The sequence below is a fragment of the Oryctolagus cuniculus genome, chromosome 1, assembly GCF_051225735.1.
Source record: "Oryctolagus cuniculus isolate XC-2025 breed Fujian yellow rabbit chromosome 1, ASM5122573v1, whole genome shotgun sequence".
Lineage (NCBI taxonomy): Eukaryota > Metazoa > Chordata > Mammalia > Lagomorpha > Leporidae > Oryctolagus > Oryctolagus cuniculus.
The window spans coordinates 231,067,101-231,091,967 of NC_142867.1; the positions used below are offsets into that span (position 1 = coordinate 231,067,101).

General features: G+C 56.7%; 2 protein-coding genes across 29 annotated transcripts in view; both read left to right on the forward strand.

Moving 5' to 3' along the window:
* Positions 1-4,457, forward strand: part of RALGPS1 (Ral GEF with PH domain and SH3 binding motif 1) — a 264,237-nt gene extending 259,780 nt beyond the window's left edge. For all 25 annotated transcript variants that reach the window (XR_016225247.1, XR_016225248.1, XM_089320171.1 and 22 more), the window contains one exon: positions 228-4,457. Coding sequence is in view for 23 of the 25 variants with exons in the window: in XM_089320171.1 (XP_089176297.1) it covers positions 228-257 (30 nt within the window). In the remaining 2 variants the exon portion in view is untranslated. The remainder of the gene's footprint in view (positions 1-227) is intronic.
* A 2,108-nt stretch (positions 4,458-6,565) lies between these two features.
* The window catches only part of GARNL3 (GTPase activating Rap/RanGAP domain like 3), a 162,051-nt gene continuing 143,749 nt past the window's right edge, over positions 6,566-24,867 (forward strand). Inside the window, exon 1 of one of the 4 annotated variants that reach the window (XR_016225287.1) lies at positions 6,566-6,801. Coding sequence is in view for 2 of the 4 variants with exons in the window: in XM_051854945.3 (XP_051710905.3) it covers positions 6,710-6,801 (92 nt within the window). In the remaining 2 variants the exon portion in view is untranslated. The remainder of the gene's footprint in view (positions 6,802-24,867) is intronic. The other 3 variants (XM_051854945.3, XM_051854951.3, XM_051854988.3) reach the window with 3 other exon arrangements.

Consider the following 24,867-nt stretch of genomic DNA (forward strand, 5'->3'; position numbering starts at 1 on the left):
ATGGGTGTGCTCCCGGCACCTGCCCAGCGGGGTCGATGGGAGGACTCGAGGTCCTGGCACATTTGAGGAGTTCAGAGCAGTGCCCGGCACAGGATGGTCACTGAACACCTGCTGGCTGTCGTTAGCACTGTGCCCGCTCCCCCGACCTGCCCCTTCTCCTAAAGAACGCCCCTTGGCCCTTTCTGAGAGGTAGGAACTTTGACAAGAGGCTGAGCTTTCTCTTCTAGGTACCTGCAAACCTTATGTCGTTTGAATGAGTCTCTGCAGGACTTGGCGTGACTGCAAAGGCTTCTGGGAGCCCAGCCCGGGCCTGGTGGTGAAGAGCAGTCCTGGGCACAGGCTGGGGCCAGGGCGCTGGGCCCCCCCCCCAGCCAGACTCGGGGGCACGGCCTGCGCCGGCCTCACAGCGCCCGAGGGCTCCCCCAGTGCAGGATCCACCTGTCAGTCCCCAGCGACTCATGACACTCATTCCGCGGCGCCACCCCGCGGGGGCCGGTGCTGGACCCCAGACTCTCCGCCCTGCGCTCTCTGACTCTGGGTCTTCGTCCGTCCACCAGCTGCTTCTGCCGCTGGAGCGCAGTCGGCCCGCGTTGGGTTCTCCGTGCTTCCCGCCGCACGCAGAGTGGACAGCGGCCAGCAGCGGCGCGTGGCGGCGAGCGGGGCCAGGGAGCAGGGACAGGCTGTGCCGCAGGCTTGTCACAACCCAACGACACACGGCGTTGCTCGCCCACGGCGCCGCCGCAGATTCTGTACAGATTTTGTACAACGTGCACGAGCAGGTGTGAACTCGGAGAAACATGCATTTTGGCACGAGACTGGTGACATCACACACTTCGTTCGCTTTGAGGCCCGCTTTAACCCTGTCCTCCATGAATGCCGAGAGCGAGCCCAGGTTCCTCCTGTGTTAAGGGTCCCTTGCGTTCTTTTACTGTAAACAAACAATGCCTTAACTCGTGTCTTGTTTTCTGTCCCTATGGGTGCTATTCATCTGGAAGGCCTGCTCCCTGGGCCCCTGGGGCCCTTCCAGGCCTTGTCGCTGTCAGCCCTTCTGAGACAGGACCTGGCCCAGGACTGTGGACTGGGCCGCTGGCCAGCTCGCTTGCTCCTGTGCCCCCTCTTGGCAGGGCCTGGAGCCCTTCTCTCCTCTCCCTGCCCCACCACGCCCAGATGGGAGGTTGCGACATTTTTCTCCCTGGAAGCAGCCTGGAGGCCACGGAGCTCACAGAGTTGGGGTGCACAGAAGCCACGTGGCACCAACCTGGCCCCGCAGGGCGAGGCTTCCGATGCCCTCATCTCCCCCATTTGCCTGCACTGCCAGGACAGGACCCCGCCGGGACTCCTGATCATCACGCCGGGGAGCTGAGTGACACTGAGGCCTTAAGCTCCTCCAGTCTTGCCCCCAGATGCAGTCACCAGCAAGTCCTCCTCATCCAAGTCCAAGGGCACCATCGGTGATGGCCATGTGACCGGAGAGCCAAGCCAGGGAGTGAACCGTCCAGCGTCTGCGTCCAGTTAGGAGCTCTTCCCACAAATGTCAGCCTTGACCGCTCACCTTTTATTTTGCACAAATACATTTTTATTCAAAATAATAAGTTCCTCTGTCATCATAGCTTCTCTCTCCCTCCTCTTCCTCCCCACCCCCTCATCTTCCTTTTCCTTCCTCCCCTCTGTCTGTCTGTCTGTCTCTCGCTCGGATATCCTAACTGGGAGAAGGAAACCCCAAAGCAGTTTTCTGAAAGAGACCGAGTTTCTGGTCCCCATTGCTATGGTGATTTCCAAGTTCACATCTTCCAGGCATCAAACCACCCTTCAGAGCTCCTGGGTGAGACGCACGCCATCAGCATCTATGCCAGGAACCGGGAATAGGACCCGCCACTGGATTGGGCTCACATGGTGACAGACTGGAGCGATCCGGTTAGGAAAGGAGTTGTCGTCAGGATCGCCTTCTGCAGCTGAGCCTGGCTGTGCTCGGAAACCAGCCCCCTGTTCAAGCAAAGACTAGGGACGTCCATCCAGATGGCAAAGTGGACGCACCAAACCTTGGCCACAGGTGCTGTGCACAGCCACCCCTAGCCGGGGCCTGGACGCGTGCACCCAGCTCTACCAGTGAGTTCAGATGGGCCGCGGGGATCTGCGTGACAACACCAGCCGCTCCAGACACCTCTGCCCGGAACCACGCAGCGTTCATACCTACCCTACCTTGAATCTGATTCTGTCTTAAGTTCGGATCAGAACATCGGCTACTTGTTTTCCTTGAGTTTCTCCACTCTTCCCACTGCCCTGTGGGGCACACACAAATGGCAGTCCCCAAACCCCGGAATCTTGGGCTCCCTTAAGTCAGACTGTCTTCTGGTCGTTCTTCTTTGTCATGAGCACTTTGTTCTGAGCTAATCTGAAATGGCACAACCACAATTCAGTGTTCAGTCTCTTCACGAGTTGGGACCGATCCCTCATCCCCTCCCAGAGACGTTCTTAGCTTGGACTCTTGGAGAATCTGGTTAGACATTGTTGGCTCAGAGCCTCGTAGCGCCACGTGGGAGCCTCCACTACTGCAGAAGAGTGCCTGGGACGGAGCCGGGTGATGATCGGCTCTGCCTGGGAGCTCGGGCCAAGCATGCGAGCGCCGTGCTGCTGGTCCTCGCGCTGCGGACGCGGAGGCCTGTGAGCCGGGGCGCGGGGGAGATCTGGAGGTGGACTCAGCCTGGAAGAAAGCTCCTCTGTGTGTGGCTCCTTGGCTGGCCACCACGCGCAAACGTTGGCGAAACCACTGGAGGCGTTCTGTGGAATAGGGTGCAGGTGGTTTGTTTTTAAGCAATGGATCATGGCACCCCCAAAATGAAAGATATAGAGAAGTATCCATGGCCTGTGGAATAGGCAGCTGGTGGCTCTGTCCCAGGAAGACACCCGCCGCTCCCTGGAAGTCCTTTGTTGGCCCTCAGTGGAATGCATTTTGTAACTCAAGGCAGCTGAGCTACCCTGCAGAGGATGGATTTGGGGGGAGGGCAGCAGAAATCCTGCCCTTAACTTGCCCGGTGAGCGTGCAGGCCCCTCCTCCCTGGCCGGCAGCACACTGGGCGCCCCGTCGGACTGTGCGACGTGAAGGGGTGACACTTGGGGGACTCTGACTAGGGGAGACCTGCTCTCCCTCGCCAGCTGAATTGATAGTTTTGATTTTCCCCTTTCTCACTGAGATGGCCAATATGTCTTTGATCATGGCCTCCCACCTCCCAAGCCCAGGAGATGTGTATCTCACAGGTGGTCCATGAAAACAGGAGGCCGTTCGCACAGCCAGGTCCGCTGTAGTCTTCGCGTGGGGCCCAGCTCTGTGCCCGCGCTGCAGGTGCCGGCAGCCACCAGGTGGACGTTGCCAAAACCAGGGCTTCCTTTTGGTGACACCAGAAGTGACTTTTTAGCCCTCCAGCCGACTGACATGTTGAGTGATTTCATGTTTAAAAAGGCAAGAAACAGAAACCCCTCTAAGAGTCCCTTAGAAATAAGAGGCCGTCTGCACAGTTCATTCACTCACACCCCTGCCAGTGCTTCCTGTGTGCCAGGACAGACCCAGCCCCGCCCTCATGGGCCTGAACAAGGCAGTCCCCCCACCCAGCCCCTGCTCTCTCCGGGCACGGGGTACAGTCTCGAGCAGATTTCCCTGGAAAGGCTTCAGAAGGGTTTGACAGACTGACCGGCCTCTGGATTCGCAAGGCAGCGGCAGTGAGGGCCAGGCGAGGCGCTGGCCCAGGGCCGCTTGGCTCCGAGCAGCCGGGAGCGGAGCGAGTCCATCCGTGCAAGGAGAGAGTTGGGTCTGAACGTTCACAGTGTTTATGTCGTAGGCTTAAAAAAAAAAAAAAAGTCAGTGTTAAATACAAGTGCAGTATGGGCAAGAGCCGCGTTCCCTTGGGCGTTGGGAGCTTGTAGCCCGGACTGGAGACCGCCTCAGGGCGTGGGCCGCAGGAGACTGTGGCCCCCTCGGGCAGCGCCGAAGTCCTGCTCGCAGCGCGCCCCATCTCTGAACGACTGTGACCCTTCGGTAACGAAACAATAGTACTTAAGTTATTAGTATGGTATAATCTTCAGTAAATCTTCGTGCCAAAATGCATGGTTTTCCAATTAGCATTCAAAATGTGGCGCGGAGCGTAGCTTTCCGTTGCTTACGAGTCTCTGCATTTCCGTTCCTTCCCCGTGGGCTCTGTTGCACTCTGCCCCGGGCAGCCCCCCGCATGCAGCTGTGTGTGCACTTTGTCCCTGTGAACCTCCGCGCCGCAGCCAGCCACGCCGGGCGGCAGCCCTCTGTGGCGTTCTCTAGGTTCTTGGTGTGAAGTATTTTGTTACCTCAGTCTTGTACCAAGTTGCTGTATTTTTCAGCTCGTTACTCTGATAATAATTGTTTCACTAATGAAAGACTTTCATGTACAAACATCTTTGTTTACTTGGAAATTAAATGTGTTTTCCAATGACTGTCGCTCAGTTTATTAAACTCACACGCGTTCCTTAGCAAACAGTTGCTGCGCCAGACGCCAGCGTGGAGGAGGCATGGGACGCCCGGAGCTCAGCCGGGAGGTGACCAGGATGAAAGAAACACAGAGGAGCGGTGTCCTCGGACAGGGCGGGGACAGCGCCTGGGCACGGGGCTGGGGTGAGGACCTGGGGAAGCCACGGGGCCGGGGCCGGGGCCGTTGGGAGATTCCCCTGAGAGCCTGCAGGGCGGAAGAGGCAGGGAGAATGGGGAGCAGCAGGCGCGGGAGTGGCAGAGTCCAGGCCGGAAAGAAACAGAAGGCGGGGAGGGCTTCCTGGAAGCCCCCGCCAGCCTGCCTGGGAGAAAAGGGAGAGGATCCCAAGGCCTGCCCCACGCACACCTGAGGGCAGGGGCTGCGTGGGGAGGGGAGCTGGCGTCTCACGTCTCTCTCCCCTGGCTCCCCCGGGCTCCTTGTCCAGCACCCCATTCCTTCTCTCTGCGCCCGCACCTCCACTTTGCACCTGCAGCAGCAGAGCAGGCCAGGCCTGGACAGAAAGCACCTGGACGTCCCTGGGGGGCGACGGGTGCCCTGGGAAGCGGGTGACCCGGGCTGACTGTGGGGTCCCCCGGTCCTGCTGGCCTCAGGCTCCAAAGCGCCAGTGGCCCGTTCTCGGAGCACATTCATGGGCCCTACACCACCACCCCGTTCCAGGCCCGCCTTCGCGGCCACGCTTCCCTCGGTGTGTGTGTGACCAAGCCCGGCTTGCAGAGGGAGCCCTAGCCCATCTCCTTGGGATTCAGATGGCACGGCTGACCCCCCAGCTTTATCCTTAGCCGCAGTGCAGTTTGAGGGCTCTGAGACGATGCATCTGACTTTGGGAGTGAGGATGGTGGTGGTGGTTGCGGGGAGTGGGGGGGTGACCTGGGGTGGTCCCAAAGTTGGATAGTGACCAGTCAGTACTTGAACTCGCGGCTGGTGCAGCCTGCAAAGCGCCAGCCCCTCAGCCTCGCTGCGCGCAGGACACAGCGGTACCTCCCCTAGGTGGATGGAGCGACCCCGAGCCAATGTCGGACGCCTGCAGCCAGGAGGACCCAGGGGTGAGCGGAGTGGGGGAGGGCGCGGCCCGGTGGGCGGAGCCTCTGGCGCTGTGGGCGGGGCACTCCTACCCGCCGCGGCGGAGCTGTGGTGGAGCCCTGACCGGCCTGGGACACGAGCGGGGATGACCGCTGACTGGGGCACCCGGGAGAGGAAGGGACGGGGTCGTGCCTGTAGGCGGGACTCCGGGAAGAGCGGCCCTAACATGGGGCGGGGCTATGATAGATGGGGCCAGGAGGGCTGGAGTGAGGAGGGGGCGCCGCGCGGGAGCTCAGTAGCAGATGGGCGGGCCTGGGTCCGTGTTGAAGGGCGAGAAGCCAGAGGACCAGAGCCGTGGGCGGACAGTTGGGTGGGGTGTACGAGGCCTGTGGGTTCTCCAGGGGTGTGGCGAGCCGGCCAGAGAAACCCGAAGTGCGGCTGGAGCTCGGGGCGGGGCCGGGGCGGGGCCAGAGCCTGGCTAACAGGCGTGGGGTCGAGGGAACGGAAGCTAGGGGCGGGCCTGGGGCGGAGCTGGCCCTGGCAGAGGGGCGCGGGGCGGGCAGGGCTGGATTCGGGGCGGGGCCGGGGCGGGGCCAGAGCCTGGCTAACAGGCGTAGGGCCGAGGGAGCGGAAGCTAGGGGCGGGCCCGGGGCGGGGCTGGTCCCGTCAGAGGGGTGCGGGGTGGGCCGGGCTGGATTCGGGGCGGGGCCTGGTCCGCTCGGAGCAGGCGGGGCCAGGGCGGGGCCTAGGCCCGGCTGAGGGGCGAGGGGTCGATCGGACCGAATCTCAGGGCGGGGTAGGGCGGGACTGGGGCGGGGCCTGGTCCCCGACTAAAGGCTGACTGAGCTGGAGTTTGGGGCGGGGCCCGGCTGAGGAGCTGGGGGTCCGTGGGGCTGTAGTTCGGCCCAGGTCCGGCTGGAGCGAGGGGCCGACAGGCCTGGAGCTCGGGTGGGGCGGGGCGGGTCAGGACCTGGGCCTGGCTGTGGGGCGAGGGGCCGGCTGGGCTGCAGCCCGAGGGGCCGGAGCCCGCGGCGGGGCCGGGCGGGGGCGGGGCCTGGGCCGGCGGAGGGGCGCGGGGCGGGGCGTGGGCTGCGGCGCGCGAGCCGAGCGGCCGGCCGAGCCCGCTGAGGCCCGAGCCCACCCGAGTGCGCCCGAGCCCGAGGCCCCCGCCCGGGGCGATGGAGCCGGAGCCCGGCGGGGCGGCCGCGGCGCTCCTGCGGCAGAAGAGGGCGGCGCTGCGGCGCAGGGGGTGCAGCTTCGAGAGCCCCAGGTATCGCGGCCCGAGAGGGGTGCAGCCGGGAGGGGCGGAAGCCACGTGTGTGTGGGGGTGGCGGTGTGAGGGGGCCGAGCACGGGAGGCTGCGGTGTGGGAGGGGGTCGGCGGAGACTCGGGCTCCAGCGAGGAGCCGGGGCCGAGCGGCCGGGGGTTGTCTGAGGGGGCCCCGGGGCCGCGCAGCGGGAGGGGCAGGGTGAGAGGGCCGGGCCGCGGCCCCCGACGGACGCCGGTGCGGTGGCTGTCCTGGCGCCCCGCGGGCCTCGGCAGGTGTTCGCGGGGGAGAACGTCCCGTAAATGTCAAGGACAAGGTCGAGAAATAGCCCCCTCATTCAAGTGAGGTCTTCCTTGTCCCGGAGGCCCCTGCCCCTCGGCCACCCACCCTCGCGCCCCGGGTGCCCGCGCACCTGCTGCCTGCACGGCCCCGCCCAGCCTGGCGCCCGGCCTTCGCATTTGCAGAAGCCCAGGGCCCCCGGCCCGCGCGGACGCCTCCCTCCGCCGGAGCTTGGGCGCCCCCCACCCCCGTGACCTCGGGGCGCCCCCAGCCCAGGCGCCCACCGTGCGGCGGCTCGGGGCTCCTGCCTCCCAGGCGTTTCGGGAACTTGGAGCGCGTTCTCGGGCTCCGACGTCGCTCCCGTCGGCCCTGCCGTTTGTTCAGCCCCCTCCTCCTCTTCTGGGTGATTCCAGTCACCCCTCACCCCCATGCCCCCGGCAAGACTCCCACCTCTGTTCTTAAACCCGGCCGCTCGCCTGGCTGAAGCTTGGACCGCGCCCTCTGCTGCGGGCACCCTGAGGGCTTCTCCCCTGCCCAGCGCGGCTGTGGGGCCCGGGGAGAGGGCGTGGGGAGAGGGCGTGGGGCTCCGGCCCCACCGAGGCTGGGAGGCGGGCTGTTGTGGAGGGAGAAGCCGCACAACCAGAACCCTTAACCTGGAGTCCAGGGCCCTCTCTGTCCCCTCTGTCTGCCCCCAACCCTGCCCCGCCCTCCCTTGGTGCCCCAGCATTGTGATGGGAGGACGGGGACCCTCACAGTGTCCCCAGAAGTGCCTGCGGCCTGGCCCGGCCCCTCCCTCCTCCCTGCTGTGCCTGCACTGGGATCTTTTCTCTCCTCATTCTCTGCTGTTTGGATAGTGCCTCCCCCTCCTCCTCCAGGAAGGCTTCCCTGAACTGCAGGCTGACTTGGTTGGCTCTCAGCAGCCAGTGCCCGTGAGGCCAGGTACCACTGTGGCCAGCTGCCCAGAGGATGTGCCCACCCCACCAGCCTGGGGGAACAGATGCGGTCCCGTTCTCACGGGGCTCCCGTGTTCTTGCTGGAGCACGAAGCCTGGGAACGGGGCACGCAGGGCTGAGACTGGGGGGACGGGGCAGCGCGGGGTCCCTGAGGCCTGGCCAGCGCTGCGCTGCCCCGCGGACCTCCCGGTGACGGAAGCCCTGCCCTGCCCTCCTCGCCGTCTCGCAGGGTTGGCGTTAGCACCGAGGGCAGCTGGGCACCTGCAGCATGGCTGCCTCGAAGAAGGAACTGAGTTTTTCGTTGCACTTGGCTATAATTAAATAAATGGTGGACGTTTTTCACATTGGACAGGGATGATTTGGAACATGTTTCTTTCTCTGAATTATCCCACCAGCACCACCCCCCTTTGTCTTTGTGACTCCATGACTCCAGGGAGGGCTTTTTGTTCTCTCTTTGACACCCCCCTGACATCAGCGCATAAACCTTAAGATAATCTTGATTGTGTTTCTTGATTATAAAAAAGAATTTGTCTTTTTTTGTATTTTTTTATTTTTTGACAGGCAGAGTGGACAGTGAGAGAGAGAGACAGAGAGAAAGGTCTTCCTTTTGCTGTTGGTTCACCCTCCAATGGCCGCTGCGGCCGGCACGCTGTGGCCGGCGCACCGCGCTGATCCGGTGGCAGGAGCCAGGTGCTTCTCCTGGTCTCCCATGGGGTGCAGGGCCCAAGCACCTGGGCCATCCTCCACTGCACTCCCTGGCCACAGCAGAGAGCTGGCCTGGAAGAGGGGCAACCGGGACAGAATCCGGCGCCCCAACCGGGGCTAGAACCCGGTGTGCCGGCACCGCAAGGCGGAGGATTAGCCTAGTGAGCCGCAGCACCGGCAAGAATTTGTCTTAATAAGAGGAAATTGGATATATCGACAGAAATATACAGATAATTAGATTTGTATTTACCCGTAGTCCCACCAGGTTTGGGCAGTACTTCCCGTGTGAGGGTCCAGGTGTGTTTGCGGTGACATTTTCGCTTCCTCTGGGTAAGGATCTGCCCACACCTCTCAGCATTTCTTCAGAAAACCCGCCTCCGCTGCCGCGCGTGTCTGTCTCATGAGAAGTCAGCCCGCGCTCTGACCGGACCTGCGGCTCAGTCCAGTTTTCCTTTCTTAAGGATGCGTGAGCCGGGGCCGGGTCCCCTAGCCTGTGTGTGGAGAGGCCATCATTCCCGTGAGGCGATTCCAGAGCGGGATGGGGACAGGGGTCTTTGAATCCGAGCGGGGGCTTTGAAAGGCTTCGGAGCAGGACGTCGGGTTGCTCACCAGGCCGTCTCAGAGCCTCGGGGCCCGGTGTGCCACCTCTTCCTCAGCTGCCGGGACGGGCGGCATCCTGACCTATAAATAACTGCCGAAGCGGTGTCTTGTTTTAATTCGAGTGTCTTTGTTTAGTAGTGAGGTGAAATATTTTCTCCCGTGTACTCATAATATGTACTTGTGAAATACATATACATGGACTTTGTCTATTTTTCTTTTGGAATGTTTATCTTTTCCTTATGGACTTAAAGCAGTTTTTTTTAATTAATGAAGGGATTTTTATTTTTTTTCCTTTTGGTTAAATATGTAGCGAAGACTTTTTCCAGTTCTGTACATAAGAAAAGGTGTTTCAAAATGTTCATGGAAAAACGGGATTAAAAGGATCGATTTATTTTGGTGCAAAACCTTTCCATCATATGTGGAAAATGCATGATCTGAAAAGGCTGTGGGAGCTGGCACTAGGCACGGTGCTTACGCCGCTGCCTGCGACGCCAGCACGCCATATTGGAGCGCCTGGGCTCCAGTCGCGGCTCGTCTTCCGAGTCCAGCTCCCCGCTGGTGCACACCCTGGGAGGGTGTCCTTGGGTCCTCGCCACGTCGGTGGGAAGCCTGACTGAGCTCCGGGCTTCTGGCTGTGTCCCAGGTCTGGCTCTTTTGGGCACTCAGGGAGACAGCCAGTGGATGGCAGAGTCTCTCTCTGTCCTCTCATTCTGTCTCTTCCTCTCTGTCACTTTGCCTTTCAAATAGGTAAATCTTAAAAAAAAAATAAAAAAAAATAAAAAAGAATATTATGGAACTTCAAAAAGTAGGTGGAAAATGGAATTACAACTATGAGGTTTTTTTCTTTCTTTTTGACAGGCAGAGTGGACAGTGAGAGAGAGAGACAGAGAGAAAGGTCTTCCTTTGCCGTTGGTTCACCCTCCAATGGCCGCCGCGGCCGGCGCAATGCGGCTGGCACACTGCGCTGATCCGATGGCAGGAGCCAGGTGCTTCTCCTGGTCTCCCATGGGGTGCAGGGCCCAAGCACCTGGGCCATCCTCCACTGCACTCCCGGGCCACAGCAGAGGGCTGGCCTGGAAGAGGGGCAACCGGGACAGAATCCGGCGCCCCGACCGGGACTACAACCCGGTGTGCCAGCGCCGCAAGGCGGAGGATTAGCCTAGTGAGCCGTGGCGCCAGCTTATGAGTTTGTTTTGCCACATAAAAATTTTCAAATCCCTGAAACAGTGAGGGCTGAGCCAGGCTGAAGCCAGGAGCCAGGAGCTCCATCCAGGTCTCCCACTTGATTGACAGGGAGGCAAGTCCTTGGGCCATCATCTGCCACCTCTCAGGATACGCTAGCAGGAAGCTGGGTGGGAAGCCGAGCAGCAGGAACCGACACCAGCTCTGTGGTGTGAGGTGCAGGTGTGGTCGCAGCTGTTAGAGCCCTGTGCCACATGGCCCTCCCTAGTGGTGTTTTAATGTGGTGAGGGTTATTTCTGAATTTCGTCAGATTTACTGATTTCTTCCTTCTGTTTATACTTAAGTAGGAAGAGAATTACTGAGCTTAAAGCAGATCAATGTTCCCTACAAACTGTCCCATTATTTTTGTTCCTTAAAAAAAAAAAAAGCATTGCATCAGAATCAGCTGTGGGCTCGCTTAACCACACAGGTGTTGCTGCCCTGCTCCGGGCCCACTGACCCAGAAAGTCCAGGGAGCCACGGGCGGGGGGTGGGGGGCTGCCTCGGTTGTGGACCTGTTGTCAGGTTAGCCTCCCTTATCCGAAGTTCGCCCTCATTCCCTGTCGTATCCATGAGTGCTTTGACAGTCTGCCTGAGTCGTGTTTATGCAGTCATCTTGTTGGCATCGGGGAGACGAGGCATTCTTTTCACTTTGGCAACTCTCTTGGCTAGGTGTCCCGAGCCGGCTCTGGTGCCTGGTGTGCAGACACAGCAAGGGAGTGAGTGTGCAGGGGCAAGGCGTGGCCGGGCTCCAGGCACAGGCCCCGCTAGGAGGCAGTCGGCGGCACCTGGCCCGCGTGGCCACTTCTCTGGGCGTGTCCGGCCTGGTTTTGCGGGAGGCACGTCAAACGGTGTTGAGGAGCAAGGGCCCCGGCGTGAGGTGGACCTGGGTTCCAGTGTCCAGCTCCTCACTTTCCACCATGTGTAGAAGCGGGACGAGTGGCCTTGGTAGCGGCTCTGTAAAATGCCCCGCCCGCCTCACGGCTGAATGCAGTCATTTACGCGCAGGGCCGAAACCATTGCCTGACTTAAAAGCATTGCTGACCAGGAACCGGGACGAACAGAAACGAGCGACGTTTATCTGAAAGTCTGACCTTTCCCTCCCCTTACCTGATGAAACTGGCCTCGCCGAGCAGCTTCCTCGTCCCCTCGTTAGGGTTTGAGCTGCGGATTTAGGAAGAGAAGGGGTGAGGGGATGGACAGCAGGTACCGTATTAGCTTTTTTGTACTCGCTTTTATGTCATTAACAGCGAAACCCCCGCCACAGCTAACTTTATCAAGAGAAGCGGTTTATTTGGCCCGCAGTTTTGGAGGTTTAAGGTCAAGATTGGGCGGCCCTATTGGTTTGGCCTCGGGTAAGGGTGGCCGTGGTGGAGCATGGGGAATGGGCCAAGGAAGGGTCAGGTGGGCAGCCAGGAAGCAGAGCGCGTGGGGCCTTCAGAACCAGTCCTCTCGCGAGAAGCACCTTCGCAGGGCACGCCCCGAGTAACTAAGGATCTCCCACTAGGCCCACCGCCCTACACCCCACAGTCGGTCTAAGCCACCTCTTAGTACCATTAATTTTTGAATGTATGAGTTTGGAAGCCAAATCCTGTTCAAAGCATAGCAGGTGACACAGGACACTGATTAGGACTGGCTGGAGAAAAAAAAAAAAAAAAAAAAAAACAACTTTCGAGGGATGTCTGCAGGTGAGATGTCCAGAAACAGCCCACTTTACAGGAGAGAAGCTGCTAGGCAGGTGCGTGATAGTTTAAGAAATGCACTTGCTGCCTTTTGTCCCTTTGTGGCGATCAAGAACCACAACGAATGGACCGGCGCTATTCTAACGGTCTGATTCCCGAGCTGTGCCGGTCTGGCTCAGCCCTTCATGGAGGCCGAGTCACACTCGAAGCGCAACTTCAGCGGGGTTACAGATCAGCGGGATTACGTGTGGGCGGCACACCTGAAGATCAGAAAACTCTCAGAATTGACTGGCTCGTCCAGCGTCCCCCGTCCTTCTCCACCGTGGTTCTCAAAGGGTAGTTCCCGGGCTGGTGGCGTCAGCATTCCCTGGGAACTGCCCGTTCTCCGGCCTGACCTCAGCTCTACTCCATCGGCCCTGGGGCGGGGCTCGGGAAACCTCGGCTGAGACCCAGTGCTTTTCAGTCTGCTACAGAGACTCCACATCCGTGGCAGGAGGGCTTCTGAAAACTTTCCTAAGGCAGTGGAGGGCGGCCCACATGCTCGGGCCCTGCACCCACGTGGGAGACCAGGAGGAAGCGCCTGGCTCCTGGCTTTGGATCGGCGCAACGCCGGCCGTAGTGGCCATTTGGAGGGTGAACCAATGGAAGGAAGACCTTTCTCTCTGTCTCTCTCTCTCTCTCACTGTCTAACTCAGCCTGTCAAATAAATAAATAAATAAATAAAAATAATAATAAAAAAACCTGTTTCCTAGTCCCGACCCCCAGGTTCCGATTCCCAAGGCCAGGTTGGGTTCTGTGAATTTGTATTTCTGACGAGCTCTCAGTTAGTGCCAGTACTGCCGGCCTGAGGATGTGCTTGGAAAACCAATGGTCTGGGATAAAGCAGGAATCTTCTGTGGGCAACCGTTGTGGCTGCCCGCCCCGCTTCTCCTGGTGGTATCCGAGGTGGGGGGGGCCCACTGCTCCGTAGGGTGAGCCTGTGCTCTTTCCCCAGGAGTGAGGTTGTCCCCCCACCCACCACTCACGATTCCACCTTCACAGCCACCAGCTGTGCCAATGCCCCCGCTTCTGACCACAGAGGGAAGGTGATGGCCTAGACTGTGGGGTGCAGCCTTGGCGGTCAGCTCGTTCCAACTCCCGGCCGCCCAGCGGTCATCTCCCTCGGACGGCTCTCCCTCAGCTACATCAGCATCTTTGTAAAGTTGTTTTTTTTTAAGTTAATGGAACTGTCCATTATTTTTTAATTTAATTTTCACATGAATTTCTTTTTTTTTTTTTTAACTTGAGAGAGAAAGAGAGAGAGAGAGCGCTGCCATTCCCCGGCTCACTCCCCAGGGCCTACAGTGCTGGCAGCCGGGCACTCAATCTAGGTCCCCCACACTGGGTTGCAGGTACCCAATTACTTGAGTCATAGCTGCTGCCTCCCAGGGTCTGCACTGGTGGGAAGTCAGGAGCCAGAGCTCGGGTCATTAATTGAGCTTAAGCGGACACTCCCACCGTGGGACATGGGCCTCTTAGCTAGGCTATCTGCCTACTCCCCAGCGTCTTTTCTGGTTGGTGTCTAAGCCTTACCAGTAATTGAAAGTTTTTGAACAATATTCACAACAGCTGTGCATGAGAGAGGACGCTTGTGGGTTCATGCCGTTGTGCGATGCGTCGGTAGATCCAGCGTTAGGAGCTTAAATAACATCCTGGGTCGGCTTCATCCCCCTGCTGGCTTTATTCTCAAGGCCTGTCCTCATGGAGGCAAAGGATCAACCACCCCAGGCCCACTTTCTACCCGTGTCCAAGCCCAGATGGAAATGGGACTTTTTTTCTCGAGAATTCTGGAGCCTGCCCCAGGACGGACAGTCTTCGGTTTTCTGGGATTCTTTGATCATTTCTTGAACCAGTTGACTGGGCCTGGTCCTGGATTCAGCCTAGAACTGAGGGGTTAAATCACTTCCATTCGCGGAAACCAAGAGGTGGTGAAGAAAAATTGCACCGTTGTCACCAGGAGGAGGAGCGCGTACTGCACCGGTTCATCTGGGGGCTTCTCCAGAATGTGGATGGCCAGGCAGCAGCCAGAACTCCGGAACCTGGGGGGGGGGGGGGGGTCCGTGTTCCGGTCCTGGTTGTGAAAGGGCACCTCAGTTCAGTTCCGCAGTTAAATTACGGTTACTAAGTTTAGCCCGTGTGGGTGCAGAGCCCTACCACAGACAGAGACTCTGAAATACAAATGGAAACCATATTTTCGACTTTCCCAAATACTGCTCCGTGCACGCGGCTTCCTCGTTAGTGATGCACAGAACCCACGCCTGGGAGAACAAATGCTTGCCCGTCCCCGAGTGTGGCTTCCCAGGCCGGGAGGGGTCCAGAAAAGAGCAGTTCCCCGCACGCACTCGGCTGCCTTCTCGCTTCCTCCTGCTCCTGCTGGCTCTCAGGTGCTGGTGTTTCTGTCATTGTTTTCCAGGTTACTTTCATTTTTTTTTCCCGGTAGTTTTGTAAGCACGTATTTGAACGGGCACTGTTTTGATTGCGTTTGTTCCTCTATATAATGTCTTTATTCTCTCTGTTTGTGTCAAGCCCTTAAGTATTTAATCACAAATAAATCTGCTACTGTCAGTTTCCTTTTGGAGAAACAGCAGTCTTCCTGGGAAAGACTATGAAAAGCTGTCTTGTATTGGGCTGACATAATGGGCTCCCAGGGCCAACAGAAGAAAATTAATTTTCATATTATGTCTGTTCTCCTAAGAGCAGGGAAAAAAACAACTCTTATTATCCACTAAGATTTTAAATTAATGCAAACCAGCTTCCTTTCTTGGAGGAAGACAATGGTCAAATTAGTTTTGCTTTAGAAGGTTAACATGAGAAATTATGTTTGGTTGTCTGGTGTCCAGAGTAGAAGATCTGAAGAGTCTGACAAACAGCACTGTAGGGAAATTCTAAGAGCTTTGGCCTCTGCACTGAGACTCACTGCTGGTTTTCCTGGAGATAAAGAAAATTCTAAAGCAGCGTCGAGATGCAGAGTGTGGGAAAACAGGAGCCACACCTCTGGTCGGCTCCGGAGGACAGTAAGCAAACGGCTTAGCAGTGAGGTGCAGCCGCCCAAAAAGATTTACCCAGAAAGGCGCCCCCTGGAGGTCACTTGTTGTCTTAGTCCTTTCAGGCCACTGTAACAGAATGCCGGAGACTGGATCTATATATACGTATATGTTTTTCTTAAGTTTAGTTATTGATTTGAAAGGCAGAATTACAGACAGTGAGGGAGATACAGAGAAGGAGAGATCTTCCATCCAGTGGTTCACTCCCCAGATGGCCACAATGGCCAGGGCTGGACCAGGACAAAGTCGGGAGCCTGGAACTCCATCTGGGTCTCCCACATGGGTGGCAGGGAACCAAGCACTCAGGCCGCCTTCCTTGCTTTCCCAGGTACATTAGCAGGGAGCTGGATTAGAAGTGGAGCAGCTGGGACTCAACCCGGCACTGCAGTATGTGATGCTGATATCCCGAGTAGTGGTTTAACCTTCTGCGCCACAACACTGGTCTCTGCAGTACTGTTGCGTGCTTTCCACTGACAGCACATTCAATTCGGACTAGCCACATCTTAGGTACTCACTAGCCACATGTAATCGGTGGCTGCCAGGAGCTTCATCCAGGCCTCCCATGTGGGTGCAGGGGCCTGAGCACTTGGGCCATCTGCCACTGCTTTCCCAGGCCATTAGCAGGGAGCTGGATGGGAAGGCAATGTGGGATGCTGGCATTGCAGGCAGCAGGTTAACCTGCTATGACACAATGCTGGCCCTATAAGCACATCTTTAAAAAAATTTTTTGCACCAAAACAGACTTTTTTGGTAAGATTTATTTATTTATTTGAAAGTTACAGAGAGGTAGAGAGGGAGAGAAAGAGAGAGAGAGAGAGGTCTTCCATATGCCAGTTTACTCCCCAGATGGCAACAGCCAGAGCTGAGCCAATCTGAAACCAGGAGCCAGGAGCTTCTTCTGGGTGCAGGGACCCAAGCACTTGGGCCGTCTCCCACTGCTTCCCCAGGCCATAGCAGAGAGCTGGATGGGAAGTGGAAGAGCCGAGACTAGAACTGGCGCCCATGTGGGATGCCAGCACTGCAGGCGGCGGCCTTACCAGCTATATCACAGCACCAGCCCCCAAAACAAACTTTTTAAAGCTTCATTTTCCCACAAATTATTTTAAATTTAAATGTTGAGACTTATATCTGAAGCCATTGTGTTATGGATACATGAGTGAAGTTTTTTTTTTTTTATTTTGGGGAAATAAGATTAGTATAAATCATTTTTTTACCAAAAAACAAAAAACCAGGGAATGATTTGTCTTGTCAGTGATTTGCTGGCTGTTCAAAGAACTAAGAGCTGACCACTGGAGTCAGCGTCATGGGGGTCATGGGGGTCACCCGTAGCCTCTGACGAGACTGAGAACAGCAAGGATGAAAAACTCCCTGGATGGGGCTGGTGCTGTGGCGCAGCGGGTTAAAGCCGCCACCTGCAGTGCCGGCATCCCATATGGGCGTCGGTTCTAGTCCCGGCTGCTCCACTTCCCATCCAGCTCTCTGCTATGGCCTGGGGAAGCAGTGGAAGATGGCCCAAGTCCTTGGGCCCCTGCACCTGCGTGGGAGACCCGGAAGAAGCTCCTGGCTCCTGGCCTTGGATTGGCATAGCTCCGGCCATTGTGGCCAACTGGGAGTGAACCAGTGGATGGAAGACCTCTCTCTCTCTCTCTCAACCTCCTTCTCTCTCTGTATAACTCTGACTTTCAAATAAATAAATCTTTAAGAAGAAAAAAAAATTCCCTGGATGGATTCAAGAGACGACGAACGTGAGTCAGAAGCAACGAATGTGGTCCTCTCTTTGTATGCATGGGTTGAAGAACTGATTTTTGTTTGGTTTTGCTTTTGATTTAGAAATATGTTTATATGTGATAGAAATGATCAGTAAAGGGAGAAATTTTCCTTAGCAGGGAGTAAGGCAGTTTTACTGATGAAAGGAGAATTCACAGAGGGTATGGTAGGATTTAGGCGCACTCCGTGTATGGCCCCGGGCTGGGAGACAGCAACACAGATGGGACTGTTTGTGGAAGTGCATCCCGCCGTCAGAGCCACCCCGTGCTAGGCTGGCTCCCTTTAGGATGCAGTCATGTTTTTGTTCCTGGATATGGTAAAGCACCTAGAAGCTAACTAGTATCTTGCAGCTCTTTCATGTGTCCGCCACTCTTCGGCTATAACAGTGTTTAGCGGGATACTTGCAAAGATTCACAGCAGTGTGAAGCAAGCCCGCAGCCGCGCTAGCCGGGCAGGCATCCCCCGGTCTACTGGGCGTGGCTCAGAAGTGTCCGCAGCTGTGTGTGCTCGCGGTCGCCCGTCACAACCTCTTTGAGGTGAGCAGACTCGCTTCGTGCTCTGGGCAAGCTCTTCTGTACTACAAAGGCAGCCTTCCTACCTGTTCTAATAAAAATAATAATAAAATAATAAAAATAGCCCTCCCTTTCCACAGTTTAAGTTACCTGCTCTCAGCTACAGGCTGAAAATGGTAAACGGAGAATTCCAGGAATAGCCAGTCCATACACCTGAGGTCGTGCACTATTCTGGGCGCTGTGACGAGGTCCCACGACGTCCTGCCCGGGGTGTGAGTGCTCCTTTGTCCCGCTTCCCCGTGCTACGTTGCCACCCGCCCGTTAGTCCCTCAGCTGCTGTCTCAGCTCCCACCTGTTGCTGTGGTGGCACAGAGCCCGTGTCCAAGTCACCTTCCTCCTCCTAATAATGGCCCTGAAGTACCAGACTGGTGCTGACGGCCGTCGGGAAGCTGCCAGGTGTCTTCTTCAACTGAAAGGCGGGAGCTGTCGCAGGTGTGTGTGTGTAGGAAAACAGAGTTCAGTCCGGCCCTCGATGCAGGCGTCCACTGGGCGTCGCAGAACGTAGAGACGACTGTGCACACAATGGTTTCCCCACTGGAGGCTTTACCAGAAGACACGTGTGCCCTGCGCTGAGCTGTGCAAGAGGCACGCACACCGTCAGACGCAGTCCCACCGACGGCCACTAGGAGAGACCTCCACCCGCCAGCTGTGGCGTGCGCTCGCCTACTGATCTGGGGAACTGAGTGAGTCGCTGGGAGGGCTGGGAAGCAGACTGGCTGAAGACCCCAGGAACCGGAACCGGTCCGCTCTGCCCTGCTCGGGAAAGGGGAACTGCCTTCCCCGAGGCGACGTTCGTCCGGCGGGAGGCCGCCGGCCCTCACTGTACAGCAGCTCTGCTGGCTCCGCCCTGATCCCAGAACCTGCCCTACTGCCGCAGGAAGCTGCCAGCCCAGAACCACAGCAGCCGGTGGGAGCTGCAAGAGCCGGGCGACGCCGTGTGCCTTCTCCCGCTGGGCCTGGCTCACTCCAGAGGGGAGTCTCCCGTGGGTGCGCCTGCTCTGTGGGCTCCACATCCTGTCCAGAGCTCACCACAGCGCAGCAGGGGACACTCAGGCTTCAGCTTTCTGACTTGTGCACACCAAAGCGGATTGAAGTGGTGTGGAGCAGATCATCTGTGTGCAAACCATCGTGTGCCACAGTGTCTGTCTTCAGTCAGAGCAAAACACAGACACGCTGGGCACCGGCAGCACCGGGCACAAGCTGGCGCGCCGCTCTTGGGAGCCTCTTTATTGGGCGAGGAGGTGGAAATGGGCACGCCCGCCTCGCAGGGGTGGTTGAAGTGGACTTCCCAACCATGACTGTCAGCGATCCTAGCTTCAGCACAAGTGGGTGCGAGGACATTGATGGCACCAGAGAGAACCGTGTCTGCGTGCGCTGACAGCCATCGGGTGCTTCCTTGTATTAGCTCTGTGCGTCCAGCCTGGACTGACCCCTCTACTCAGTGCCCCTGCCCCGTCCTCACAAAGCAGCTCCCTGGTGCAGACGGGTAAAGTAATGGACAGGATTTACATCCCTCTGGCTGAAGCTACCCATGACCTCCGAGAAAGACCAAACGGGCCAGCATTGTGGCGTAGCGGGTAAAGCCGCCACTGCATCCCTGGCGTCCCTTGTAGGCGCCGGTCTGTATCTCAGCTGCTCTCCCTGGAAAGCGGTGGAAGACGGCCCAAGTGCTGGGGACCCTGCCACCCATGTGGGAGACCCATATGAAGCTCCTGGCTTCGGCCTGGCCCAGGCCTGGCCGTTTGGCCACCTGGAGAATGAACCAGCATATGGAAGATCTCTCTCTCTCTCTCTCTCTCTCTCTCTCTCTGTCTCCAACTTTCAAATAAATAGTCTTAAAAAAAAAAAGCAAAACAAACTGACACAATTTTTCGCTGTTCCAAGTACATACTTTTCTGTTTTGTGCGATCACATCGTCACTCACTCATTCAGCGAAGAGTTGTGGGACATCTCTGTGTGAAAGGAACGGAGCAGGCTGCTCTCTCCCACGGAGCCAACGTGGAGATGGGCTACATCCCGTAAGCAGATGGGAGCGGGGATGGCGTCGGCAGAGAAAGGCGCCACAGGATAAGCAGTCCCTGTGGGGGACGGGCTGGGAGGAAGCGGGGGTTTGCGGTGTCCACTCCTGATTCATGCAGCTGCTGCTCGCTGTGTCTCCCACCGTCCGGCTCTGCGGGGGCCTCCTCCCTCTTGGCAGCTGAGTCAGCTCAGGCCGCTTGGTTTGAAGACAGGCAGGAGTGAGGATTTTACGCTTGGGCCAAGGTGGTTCCCAGCAAACAACTGGAACAGGAATGTCCAGGATTGCGAGTGCTGGTGAGCAGGTGCGGCACCCTGACACAGCTCGTGGAAGCCGGCTGAAGTTCAGTGATCCGTGCGGTGTGATGTCTGACGACCTGAAGGAGCCGGAACAGAGCTTGCTGCCTTTTACGCTGTTTGGCTGATTCAGGGATCTCCTTAGAAGCGTGGGAGACCTCCCTTGTTTGCCACGGTTAGATCCTGCCGTGGTCTCTTCCCCTGCGTCACTGGGCCTCCCCGGGCCTGGCTATGGGCTGCTGGGGCTCCTGGGTCCTGTCTGGAACTCCCCGGCAAGCTCCCACTGGGCGGCCGTGGCTGCTCTGTGGTCACCGGCAGAGGCTGGCTGTGAAGTGGGCCACGTTTCTCCTTCCCGCCATCGCTTCAGACTCACCATACTGAGACTCCAGGCGCACGAAAGGCTTGGGGGTTACAACGCGGGAGGAGAGAATTACAAACTGCGTGTTCGCGGGGCTGACCCCAGTCTAATAGGAACCCACACGGAGCAGGGTGCTGTGCTGCCGCAGGCCACAGTCCGTGTCAGGGCACCTGTTAAGTCCAGCACCTTCTCTCCTGACCCAGCTCCCTGCTAGTGTGCCGGGGAGGCAGTAGAAGGAGTTTCTGGTTCCTGGCGTTTGCCCGGCTAAGACCTCGTTGTGGTGGATATTTGAGAATGAACCAGTGGATGGAGGACCCTCCCCCCTCCCACTGTGTCACTCTGCCTTGCAAATGAATAAATACTAAAAAATAAATAGGTAAATAAATACAGCAACCCCATGCATACAAAAGCGCTCACCACAGGAGACTGGTGCAAGGACTCCCTCATCTCCTGTCCTCTGGGTCTGCTCGCCCAGAAAGCCCCTAAACGCTGAATTGACCTTTCTCGTGCCACATTTTGGGGTTTTTAATCTCAGAGTCATGCAAAGTCTGTCTATTGTACTACTTGATCTTTTGTTTGAGAGAGGCCTTGTTCTCATTTGCTTTCTTTTTATTTATTTATTTATTTATTTATTTAACAGACAGAGAGAGGGAGGGAGAGACAGAGAGGTCTTCTATCTGCCGGTTCACTCCCCAAATGGCTGCAGTGGCCGGAGCCAGGCCAATACAAAGCCAGGAGCCAGGAGCTTCCTCTGGGTCTTCCACTTGGGTGCAGGGGCCCGAGCACTTGAGCCATCTTCCACTGCCCTCCCAGGCCATCAGCAGGGAGCTGAATGGAAAGTGGAGCAGCTGGGACTCGAACTAGTGCCCATATGGGATGCGGCACTGCGGGCAGAAGCTTAACCTGCTATGCCACAGCACCGGCCCCTGTTCTCATTTTTGTGAGACAACAAAGCCATTGTCTTTGATTTTTTTTTTTTTTTTTTTTTTTTTTTTTTGGTCTGAACCCTTTAGAATCTTCTGATCTGTGTGCCTATCACCTGCCCTGGCTGTCGCTTTTCCCAGGTCCTGTGCTCGTTAGTCCCGAGTGTTCATCTTTAAATGGGAGCAGCGCCGTCTGGGGCTGCATCTGCTCACGTTAACAAAGGGACAGGGATTCACCCTGGCTCCCCTCCCTCTGAGCGGTGTTGGGATCCTCTCCTGCGGAACCCGGGCTGACGTCTGGCCTGGAGGGGTGGAGGTCCAGAGGCAGCAGTTCCCACACCCTCAGTGTCTCCTGCTTCCCGCGACCTGTGCTTCCTCTCCGTGCGCTGATCAGACCCCGGGCAAGGTGTCCCCCGATTTCCACTTCTCCCCCACTTCAAGGCACGCCGGCTCCACGGAGGGTCTGAGGGGGTTATTTTCCCACAGTGCCTTTGGGCCTTCTCTGGGCAGCTTCATGTGAACTTTGGCTTAGTATCTGTCAAGAGGGTCAAGGATCTCCTAAGACAGGCTGATCCTGCAGCCTCTTCACAGAGCCACCTCCCTTAGTAGAAACCTGGGGAGTGGAGAAGGGGAAGAAACCTGCCCTGGCCCGTCCTCCTCCCTCCACGGTGGGCACGATCAGCCCTGTGGACATTGCCCTCGCTCACATGATGTAAGATCTGCCGACCCTCAGAGGTGTCTCGGGCTGTCCACACTTGATTGTAAGCACCCAGGTCGCCAGAGGTACAGCAGGGGGTTTGGCCATTCCTTTGTCTCTAAGTCTTCTGTATAACTGGGCTATTTTTTGCTTATTTCCCTGAGTTCCAAGGAGTTATGCAAATGAACATTTACACTGCCGTCTTTCCAGGAAGCGCTTCAACTGTCAACTGCTTCTGAACAGGGAGGCAGTGAAGATAAAATACGTCAGAAGGTTATGGGGAGCACACATCTTTAATGATACATTTAAGACAGAAAAGATAAAAATAAGTGAGCAGATTACAATTAGTGATGAGACAAAATCTGAGCAGAAATTAAAGGATTAGAAAAAAAGTGAAAAAATTCCAAGTCTAGTTATGATTTAAAATAAAAGGTGAGAAAGGCTTTAAAAAGCTTGCATTTAAAATTTTAAAAACAAAACCATAAAGTTTAAAAGGTCAGAAATAGGGGCCGGTGCTGTGACACAGCTGGTTAAAGCCCTGGCATGTGGTGCCGACATCACATATGGGCACTGGTTCAAGTCCCAGCTGCTCCTCTTCTGATCCAGCTCCCTGCTAATGCACCGGGGGAAGCAGCAGAGGATGGCCCAAGTCCTCGGGCCCCTGCACCTGTGTGGGAGACCCAGATGAAGCTCCTGGCTCCTGGCTTTGGATCAGCTTAGCTCTGGCCATCTGGGGAGTGAATCAGTGGATGGACAACCTTTCTCTCTGTCTCTCCCTCTCTCTGTAATTCTGTTTCAAGTAAATAAAAATAAATCTTTCTTTTAAAAAAAGGCTAGAGAGCCGGCGCCGTGGCTCAATAGGCTAATCCTCCACCTTGCGGTGCCGGCACACCGGGTTCTAGTCCCGGTCGGGGCGCCGGATTCTGTCCCGGTTGCCCCTCTTCCAGGCCAGCCCTCTGCTATGGCCAGGGAGTGTAGTGGAGGATGGCCCAGGTGCTTGGGCCCTGCACCCCATGGGAGACCAGGAAAAAGCACCTGGATCCTGGCTCCTGCCATCGGATCAGCGCGGTGCGCCGGCTGCAGCGGCGGCCATTGGAGGGTGAACCAACGGCAAAGGAAGACCTTTCTCTCTCTGTCTCTCTCTCTGTCCACTCTGCCTATCAAAAATAAAAAAAAAAAAATAAAAAATAAATAAAAAAAAGGCTAGAAATAATATTCTAAGACAAGTAATATCAGTATTTAAATTAAAAAATAATGCAAGCAAAAAATGCATAAGGTGACCGGCGCCGCGGCTCAATAGGCTAATCCTCTACCTAGCGGCACCGGCACACCGGGTTCTAGTCCTGGTCAGGGCGCCGGATTCTTTCCCGGTGGCCCCTCTTCCAGGCCAGCTCTCTGCTGTGGCCCGGGAGTGCAGTGGAGGATGGCCCAAGTGCTTGGGCCCTGCACCCCATGGGAGACCAGGATAAGCACCTGGCTCCTGGCTTCGGATCAGCGCAGTGCGCCGGCCGCAGCGTGCCAGCCGTGGCAGCCATTGGAGGGTGAACCAACAGCAAAAGGAAGACCTTTCTCTCTCTGTCTCTCTCTCTCACTGTCCACTCTGCCTGTCAAAAAAAAAAAAAAAAAAAAAAAAGAGCAGAGCTGGAACTGGATCCAGGCACTCAGTGTGTGATGCGGTTGTCCCAGGAGGTGTCCTAACCACCACGCTGAATGCCTTCCCCCCAATTTATCTTTAGTTTTTTAAAAAGAGATTTGTTTGTTTATGTGGAAGGTGGAGTGAGGGAGGGAGAGAATCTTCTGTTCACTGGTTTACTCCCCCGCACGCCAGCAAGAGCAGCCAGGAACTCCGTCTGGGTCCCCCAGGCACGTGCACCGTCATCGCTGACTTCCCCGGCAGGTTAGCCAGAAGCTGGATTGAGCCAGAGCTCAAACCAGCACTGCTATATGGGGCTTGGGGTCCCAAGCAGCGGTTTAACCTGCTGTACCACAGCGCCTGCCCCTGAATTTATCTTTTAATTCCACTTTGCATGAAGTTTTTGAAGTACCCTTCTAAGAGGCAAGTTACGTTTGTAATTTTATATTTTCTACTAGCTATATTAAAATTTGAATAATTTACTTTATTGTCATTCAGTATGTAATCAGTGTAAAAACTGATGCACTGTTTCACATTCTTCCCTGTTTGTTCTACATGTTCAAAAGCCAGCGTGTATGTAACACTCGCACACCCCACTTCGACTGCTCACGTTCTCTTGCACGTAGCTCACCCGTGGTCAGTGGCCCCCAAGCTGGGCTGCGTGGCTCCAGACCACTTGAGGCTGCCCCTTCTCAGAGATTCTCTTGAAACAAAAGCCTTACTCAGCCTCTTGCCTTCCCTGCACTGCTTCCTCCACTCTTACCAGTTTCTTTTGGGAGCACCCTCTTAATACATCTTTTGCATACAAGTATCATCTTGGTAGTTAAAAGAAATCGAGGTGGCCTCAGAAGAGACTGTGTCTCGCATCCTGAATCCCCGCCTCACTATTTTTGTTGTTGCTTTATGGCTAAGGCAGCCATAAGCTCTTTTGACACCAGGTGCCTTTGAATAAACAGCTGAACACATCCCAGGACCTTGGTCCCTTGTCCTCTGTCCTGAGGGGAAGGCTCGCACCTTTGGTGTGTGTGCACTGGCTGTCAAGTAAGTGGCTTGAAGCCAGCCTAGGGCATGATCATTCCTGGTCAGGTGTTCGGCGGGTAGCCTCTCGGGCCCCGGAATGACCAAGGCGGGGAGCTGAGTCACCGCTTAGAAAGGAGGAATGCCAGGGGGACCTGGCAGGAGAGATGCCTCATGGGAAACAGGTGGCGGTCAGGTGGGGCAGAGGTCACAAGAGTGACTTTGGTTGTCTTTTTAACGTGCCTGCAGCCTTGGGCCTGATGGCA